Consider the following 9,384-nt stretch of genomic DNA (forward strand, 5'->3'; position numbering starts at 1 on the left):
GTGCAGCAAAGAAAATTCTTGGTATGGAGATTCGCAGGGACCGTCAAGCTGGTAAATTGTTCTTATCTCAACAAAATTATATTGAGAGGGTGCTTGATAGGTTTAATATGAATAATTGCAAACCTGTTTCTACTCCACTTGCTGCACATTTCAAGTTATCTTCAGAACTTTGCCCAGACACAAAGGAAGAGATGGAGCATATGTCACATGTTCCTTATGCTAACGCAGTTGGCAGTCTTATGTATGCCATGGTATGTACTAGACCAGATCTAGCATATGTTGTTAGCGTGGTAAGCCGGTATATGCATAATCCCGGCAAAAGTCACTGGAGTGCTGTAAAATGGATTTTTCGGTATCTAAAAAGTACTTCTGATATTGGCTTGGTATTTGACAGAAAAATGGCTACAACCTATTATACCCTAATTTTGGACCTAAAAATACTAATTCAATTCTTCTTTTCTTGCATTATAAGCCATTTGAACTGTCTCTGATCAATTGCATCTTTCTCTTCATTTTATTTCAATTTTATTTGCAAAATTCATGAAAAAGGGTATTTTAGTCATTTCCTGCATTCAACTCATTTTAATCTTTGAAAATTGTTTGGGTCTTTTAAATTGGTTTGTATAAGTCCTTGTTTCAACCTCATGTCAAAATTCATTTCAGAAAACATCAGTCGAGTCATTTTTTAGTCAGTTTAGCCCCTAGGGGCATTTTAGTCATTTCATGTGATAAAATTTCTTTCAGTCTTTTAAAAAATTTGTTTGAGTCTTTTCATTTGATTAGAATAAGTCTCTGTTTCATTCCATGTCAAAATCCATTTTAAAATTGCATTTGAAGTCATTTTGAGTCAGTTTTGCCCCTAGGGGCATTTTAGTCTTTTCACGTGTTAAAACCCTGTTTAAATTCTAAAAAATTGTCTCTGAGTCTTTTATTTTGCTTGTATGAATTCTTGCTTTAATCCCTTGTTAAGAAATCATTTTAAAATTGCATCTGAGTCGTTTTTAGTCGTTTTAGTCCCTAGGGGCGTTTTGGTCATTTCACATAATATTTCTGATTCATTTTAATCTGCTTTGTTGTTTTTAATCGTCTCATGTTACGTTAATTTTCAATTTACTTTTTCAATTCAATTTTAATTTTAATTTTCATTTTAGTCCACGCACTTTTGTTATTTACGTTTTAATCCCTTTTAAGTTTGTTAGAGTCCAAGTGCCATGTGTCCAAATGTTATTGGTTCTTAAGAGTTTGTTAGAGTCCAAGTCCATGTGGCATTTCCTCATTGGTCCAAGCATCCCTTTCATCACCTATATAAGTCAAAGTCTTGGTCAATTTTTCACCACCAATCATTATCACACATTCAATTATTTTCCCACAAAAAAATCACAAAATAATAAAAAAATCAATTTCTTTCTTCCCTCTCTTTTCCTCTCACGTGAATCATCTCCACCACCACCATAACCACTTTTTTTTTCCTCCACCACTCCACCACCATAACTAACTCACTCCACCACCATAACTAACTCACTCCACCACCATAACCAACTCTCTCCACCCTCCAAACCACCACAACAACCTCCTTCTTTCACATTCCACTACCACCTCCATCAAAACCACCACAAAACCACCACAACAACCTTGAATCCTCCATAACCAAACCTTCACCATCACTTTCAACTAACAACAATCATCATCATCATAATCCATCACAAACTAACAACAATCATCATCATCATCACCAACACATCCATTTTCGTTTTCCTTTACCACACAAATATTCAAACACAAAGCAAAAGCCAAAACCGAAATTGAAGTGAGGAAAGAAGAAGAAAGAACGGTGCAGCAAGAAGGAAGGGAACAAATCCAGAATTGAACACAAGCAAGAAGAAAATCGAGACAGCATCCAAGAAGAAAGAGAGGTAATGGTTTCATCTTTGTTCATCTTTTCTTGCTAAATTATTTCGAAAATTGCAAGTTAGATCTAGGAGTTGGTGTTAGTTTGTTGGCTTTTTTGATTAGATATTTGGAATGAGGAAGAAAAAGGATGTGTAAAAATGAATAAAGTTTTCAAATCGGAGCTCGCCGGAATCCGGAGGTGTCGCCGGAGTTATGAATTTTCCGGCGAACCTTTGAAGATTCCGGCGAACTCTATGAAGTTTCCGGTGAGGTTTGTGAGGAAGATGAAGTTTCATGAGGGAGGGAGAGCAAAACGTGAGAGTAGAGAAAAGAAGTTTCTTTGGTTTATGCATTATCAACATGTACGTGAGCTTCTGTTATAAACTTGCCATGCCATTTAATCCTATGTGCGCTAGTCCACCATGGTACCATGCTCCCTAGGCCTTCATAACGGTTGGATCTTGGATCTGATCCAATTGGATCGATCTAACGGTCCCTGTATCTCCTGATGACCCGTTTTTCCACCTTAGACTGGGCTTGGGCCTTGACTGCTTGCAATTTTCGTTTTTAGTGAATTTTGTGCTATTTCCACACCGCAAACTGATTTTTACGCCCCTGTGCACTCAAAAAATCCTTTAAAAATTCCTAAAAAAATTCCTATGTGTTCTTGATCATTTTCTTGACATTTTTGTGGTGTTGTCATGTGTTAAATCTTGATTAAAAAATGTGTGGTATTTTCTTGTCAATTGTTTACTATTTTTGTTAAAAATTGTGAAGTTTTTATATGTTTTTGTGTCTAAAAATTCTTTAAAAATTCTAAAAATTTTCATACACATTTCTTGATAATTTTGTAGTGTTTTTGTGATGATTTTTGCATATTAAAATTGATAAAAATAATGTGTTAGTTTCTTGCGTTAATCTTGAAGTTTTATGTTAAAAAATTGTGAAAATTGTTTGATTTCGATTCCCATGTTTGATATGTGTTTGTGATCCATGAGGTGTGACTTTGTGGTATTTTTTTTACTGTTTAAATGTGTATGCTACTGCGTGTGGATATTTTTGCGCTCTATTACTCGTTTTATAAGTTTTGTGTGTGTATAAATAATGTGGAATAAGCCTAACTTTTGTCCTAAATGCTTGGCATGTTACACTCCTTTAAACCCCCCTTGTAAAAACTGATTTGACACTCTTTGGGAACTTGTTAAGACATGAGGATTATAGGCCTTGTTCAAGCCTTGCATTGTTGATGAATCTTTAGGCATATTCCGCACTATTTTTGCCATGTTTTGTGATATTTTTCTTGCTTTTGCTATAGTGATGTTTCCTTGCTCTTATTCCTTGATATTATCATGTGCTACTAACCCTTTTGTTTCATGTTTCATAAGCATACTTCATTCTCCCATTTAAGTTTCATTTCTTGCATATTAATTTTTTACCAAAATTAGAATGTAAAGATTTAGGAGTTCTTGTAATATTTTACCTCCATGTCATTTAATTTCTTGGCAAAGAGGCCATAGAATGTATCTAGGGTATGATGTAATAAGGACAATGGACTCTAATGATGTACACCGACACAAGCACCGACACATGCACACACACCACTATAGCTAGAATATGCATGTTTAGATGTATGTTTAGGATTGTATGTTTAGATGAATGTTTAGGCTTTATACTTAGAAAAATCAATTTCCAAAAAAAAAATATGAACAAACTTCACTCAAATGGCTTTCTTAATAAACCTTGGGATCAAAATCCCATTGTAATTTTCCCTTTTATTTTCTTAATCAAAAATTCAATGAAAATAATCATATTTGACTTCTTTTGCAAATGACTAATTCCACCTCACAATTTCATAATCTCATGCCCTTGAGGCCTCTTTCTATTCTTCAAAATTCATTTTCAAACTTAAAATCAACCAACAAAAACAAAAACATTTTTGGAAGAGAACTACGGTGGATTTGATCCCTTAAACGGGTACGTAGGCAAGGAATAAAATTCCTTCAATTCAACTAAAATAAAAATCCAAAAACATTCCTCTCCCTCCAATTCTTCATTTAGCAAACTTTAGGTGTAAATAACATTTCAGAATAGCATTTAAAAATAAAGCGCGCGCGTAGAAAGTAAAGACGGCTCTTATAGGATACTATAGTCGTTATGGGTGCCTAACACCTTCCCGTAGCGAAAACCAAGATAAAACAGCTGGCGACTTCACTGGGGATTTTCGAGAGTTACGCCTAGTCTTTATTTCCACGCTTGCACTCTTTTTTTGCTTGTTTCTTTTACTTGCTTTCCTATGTGAATAAATGTTTAATTTCTTGCAAACGTGTGGGGTGAGAATATCAAAAGTCCTGCACCCGGGCTGAGTGAACTTAGGATTTAGGAGGGATATAATCGACAATTCATTCCGGGGGTTGCCTCGTGTTTTGGATTATGCGATCAATCCCACATAGCTGAGGCATTTTGGGGGTGATGTTGTCGGCGCGTGTTGTCGCGTTTAGGCACTTTACTTCTAGTTGTTCTATGACGCTATGAACCGTAGATAACCGAACCCATCCATGGCCATTTTCTAGGACGTAGTGCGGAGGCTAAACCGAGTGTTGTCTCGAGTTTTAGTCGTCACGCGATGCTACACTCAAGTTAGACCTTCTTACGCATAATCATGGAGCGAGTGTTGTCTCGTGACACCATGATATACGTCAGAGAGGTTGCAACTTGGGAACCTTTTTTAGAACCCGGTTACTATTTTCTAAAGCCCTAGTTTCACCGGACACCGTGTCCACCCATGACTCCTCGACTTTGAACCTCAACCCACCATGTTTTCTCCGAACTTGAACATAATCATGCATACATGCATACATGCATAAACTTTTTTCCATGCATTTATCGGAGGACTTAGACAAGTCATCTTTTGAATATCACGGATGTGAACACCAAATGATACCATCTCAACTAAACTTTTAGTTTTGCTCAAGATCTTCAAATAAAACCGTGTTTCTCCGTGATGTTCACAACCACTTTGACAAAGTCCTCTGACAAAAAAAGAGTCTTTTCGCATTTGCATATCATGCATCATATGCATCATTCATCGGTCACAAATGGCTTCCCGTGCTCATTGTCTCCTGGTTCTTCTGCCGCAGTCTGAAAAGTGGCTCGTGTTCGCAAGATTCACCAACCAGATAGAGTTCAGCAGACAAGATGGTACAAGAGAAGAAAACATGGCTAACCTTGAGGAAGAGAATGCCAGCCCCTCGGGCCAGCCCATTGAAGAGTCTAATCTGGACGAGATTTTGAGGCTTATTAAAAGGAGCGACTATAAGATTGTTGACCAGCTGCTACAAACCCCATCAAAGATATCCATCTTGTCTCTGCTCATGAGCTCAGAAGCTCACAGGAAGGTGTTGATGAAGATACTTGAGCAAGCTTACGTTGATCACGAAGTCTCTGTGGAGCAATTCAATGGAATAGTGGGTAATATCACTGCTTGCAACAGTTTGGGATTCGGTGATGATGAACTCCCCGAAGCAGGTAAACATCACAACTTGGCTCTACATATCTCAGTACATTGTGGATCTGACATGATATCCAACGTGCTGGTGGACACTGGATCGTCTCTGAATGTAATGCCTGAATCCACACTAAGGCAATTGAGCCATCACGGAATTTCTCTGAGGGGTAGCAGCTATCTGGTTAAAGCTTTTGATGGATCTCGCAAGGATGTTCTCGGGGAGGTGGACTTGCCAATTACCATTGGTCCCGAAACATTTCAGATTACCTTCCAAGTCATGGACATCAATGCTTCCTACAGTTGTCTCCTCGGAAGACCATGGATCCATGACGCTGGAGCAGTAACTTCCACTTTGCATCAGAAGCTCAAGTTCATGAGGAATGGTAAGATTGTCACTGTGCATGGTGAGGAAGCATATCTAGTTAGCCAAGTATCATCGTTCTCTTGTGTTGAAGCAGGGTCCGCTGAAGGGACATCGTTTCAAGGCTTGACTGTCGAGGGCGCAGAGCCCCGGAGGGCTGGTACTAGCATGGCTTCACTGAAAGATGCCCAGAGGGCTATTCAACAAGGGCAAGCTGCTGGCTGGGGCAAAGTGATTCAGATTCTGGAAAACAAGCGTAAAGAGGGCCTTGGATTCTCCTCGACATCTGCTGTTTCAAAGGGAACTTTCTACAGTGCTGGGTTCATCAACGCTATTACTGAAGATGCTGCTGAAGGAAGTCACGTGCCTACATTTGTTATACCAGGAGGCACTGTGAGAAATTGGGAAGCCATTGATGTTCCTTTAGTCATGCATGCTTCCATGTAATGTGTCTTGTTGCTCATGTTTTTTGTTTTCAAAATAACAATCCTTTCGCTCTGCCCAAGGCGAAAGTGATATCATTGTAAGGGCGTGTTTGTTTCGGCATTGCCGTTATCAATAAAAGCTGTCGTTTTTCTCACGACTCTTTGTTTTTTTTTTACTTTTTAGTGCCTTTTTCTTGGAAATAATGGTAATGCCAGAAAAAACCAAAACATCTGTATTTTTCTTATTAATTTCAAAAATCTGCATGAAAAACTTTTTCTAAAAATCATCCCAATCATATTATGCAGATTGAACCATAATAAACCCGTTGAACACAGTGACCCTATGGTTCCTCCAAATTTTGAATTCCCTGTATATGAAGCTGAAGATGAGGATGATGATGAAGAGATACCGTATGAGATCACTCGACTGCTTGAGCAAGAAAGAAGAGCCATTCAGCCTCACCAGGAAGAGATTGAGCTTATCAACCTGGGTACTGAAGAGAACAAGCGAGAGATCAAGATCGGTGCTGCACTTGAGCCAGAAGTGAAAAGGAAGATTATTCAGCTTCTCTATGATTATCCAGATGTCTTTGCATGGTCTTATGAAGATATGCCGGGTCTAGATCCCCAGATTGTGGAACATCGGATACCGACAAGACCTGAATGTCCTCCTGTCAAACAGAAATTGAGAAGGTTTCGTCCAGACATGGCTCTTAAGATCAAGGCTGAAGTACAAAAGCAAATTGATGTGGGCTTCCTCATGACAGCTGAATATCCTGAGTGGATTGCCAACATCGTACCAGTACCAAAGAAAGATGGGAAAGTTCGAATGTGTGTTGATTACAGGGACCTGAATAAAGCCAGTCCAAAAGATAACTTCCCATTGCCTCGTATTGATGTGCTTGTTGACAGTACTGCTCAATCCAAAGTGTTCTCCTTCATGGACGGTTTCTCTGGCTACAATCAGATACGAATGTCTTCTGAAGATAGAGAAAAGACATCCTTCATTACTCCTTGGGGAACGTTCTGTTATAAAGTGATGCCGTTCGGCTTGATAAATGCTGGTGCTACCTATCAAAGGGGTATGACCACTCTGTTTCATGATATGATTCACAAAGAGATTGAAGTATATGTTGATGATATGATTGTGAAGTCAAGTGATGAAGAGCAGCATGTTGTGTATTTGAAAAAGATGTTTGAAAGACTGAGAAAGTACAAGCTGCGGTTGAATCCTAACAAGTGCACATTTGGCGTAAGATCCGAAAAGTTGCTAGGCTTCATTGTCAGCCAGAGAGGCATTGAAGTTGATCCTGACAAAGTCCGAGCCATCAGAGAGATGCCGGCCCCTCAAACTGAGAAGCAAGTCAGAGGTTTCCTCGGACGTCTGAATTACATTTCAAGATTCATATCTCGCATGACTACTACTTGTGGTCCCATTTTCAAATTGCTCAGAAAGAATCAGCCTGTTGTATGGAATGATGAATGCCAGGGAGCTTTTGATAGCATCAAAGAATACCTGTTGGAACCACCTATCCTTGTCCCGCCAGTGGAAGGAAGGCCTTTGATTATGTATCTGTCAGTATTGGATGATTCAGTGGGTTGTGTTCTCGGTCAGCAAGATGAGACTGGTAAGAAAGAGCATGCTATCTACTATCTGAGCAAGAAGTTCACCGACTGTGAGACTCGGTATACGATGCTTGAAAAGACTTGTTGTGCTTTAGCTTGGGCTGCCAAACGCCTGCGTCATTATATGGTGAATCATACAACTTGGTTGATATCCCGAATGGATCCAATCAAGTACATCTTTGAAAAGCCTGCTGTTACTGGAAAGATTGCACGTTGGCAAATGTTGTTGTCTGAATACGATATTGTGTACAAAGCTCAAAAAGCAATTAAAGGAAGTGTCCTTGCTGAGCATCTTGCTTGTCAACCTCTCGATGATTACCAGCCAATTAAGTTTGATTTCCCTGATGAAGAAGTTATGTATCTGAAGGCAAAAGACTGTGAAGAACCACTGATCAATGAAGGGCCGGACCCGAATAGCAAATGGGGATTGGTGTTTGATGGTGCTGTTAATGTTTATGGTAAAGGAATTGGGGCCATCATTGTAACTCCGCAGGGGCACCACATTCCTTTCACCGCTCGAATAACTTTTGAATGCACGAACAACATAGCTGAGTATGAAGCATGCATCTTGGGCATTGAAGAAGCCCTTGATCTGAGAATTAAGCACCTTGACATCTATGGAGATTCTGCACTTGTTATTAACCAGATAAAAGGTGAATGGGAGACTCATCATGAGAAGCTGATCCCGTACCGTGATTATGCAAGACGTCTGTTGACATACTTTACCAAGGTCGAGCTGCACCACATCCCTCGGGATGAGAATCAAATGGCTGATGCTCTCGCTACTTTGTCTTCTATGTTTCGTGTCAATCACTGGAATGATGTGCCTGTAATCAAAGTGCAGCGTCTTGATAGACCCGCTCATGTGTTTACTATTGAAAATATGCCAGATCAAGCTGATAGAGATACGAATGATAAAAAGACTTGGTATTACAACATCAAACAATTCTTGCAGAATCGTGAATACCCACCTGGTGCTTCCAACAGGGATAAAAAGACTTTGAGACGATGGGCTAGCAAATTCCTTCTGGACGGAGAAATCCTATACAAGAGGAACTATGACCTGGTTTTGTTGAGATGTGTTGATAAACAAGAAGCTGAGAAATTGATGCACGATGTACATGATGGCACTTTTGGGACCCATGCTTCGGGCCACGCTATGTCGAGGAAATTGTTAAGAGCCGGCTATTACTGGATAACTATGGAGCGTGATTGCCACAAACATGCTAAGAGATGTCACAAATGTCAAATCTATGCTGACAAGATTCATGTGCCTCCACACGCTCTCAATGTTATATCTTCCCCGTGGCCTTTCTCTATGTGGGGCATTGACATGATCGGAAGAATCGAACCAAAAGCTTCCAATGGACATCGTTTCATTCTAGTGGCAATTGACTATTTCACCAAGTGGGTTGAAGCTGCTTCCTATGCCAATGTGACCAAACAAGTGGTTGTCAAGTTTATCAAGAATAACATCATCTGTCGATATGGTGTTCCCAACAAAATCATCACTGACAATGGTTCCAATCTGAACAATAGCATGATGCAAGCTTTATGTGAAGAACTCAAAATTGAAC

General features: G+C 39.4%; 1 protein-coding gene across 1 annotated transcript; it reads left to right on the forward strand.

Moving 5' to 3' along the window:
* The first annotated feature begins 4,075 nt into the window (after positions 1 to 4,075).
* LOC146915565 (uncharacterized) lies at positions 4,076 to 6,716 on the forward strand. The gene is made up of 2 exons (XM_085717967.1): positions 4,076 to 5,778; positions 5,854 to 6,716. Exons 1-2 carry the CDS (start codon positions 4,986 to 4,988, stop codon positions 6,201 to 6,203), a joined length of 1,143 nt encoding a protein of 380 aa, XP_085574093.1. The 5' UTR covers positions 4,076 to 4,985; the 3' UTR covers positions 6,204 to 6,716.
* Positions 6,717 to 9,384: the final 2,668 nt, after the last annotated feature.

The sequence above is a fragment of the Medicago sativa genome, chromosome 6 (genome assembly GCF_051527215.1).
Source record: "Medicago sativa cultivar Bolivia chromosome 6, Bolivia_mono, whole genome shotgun sequence".
In the NCBI taxonomy this organism is placed as follows: Eukaryota; Viridiplantae; Streptophyta; class Magnoliopsida; order Fabales; family Fabaceae; genus Medicago; species Medicago sativa.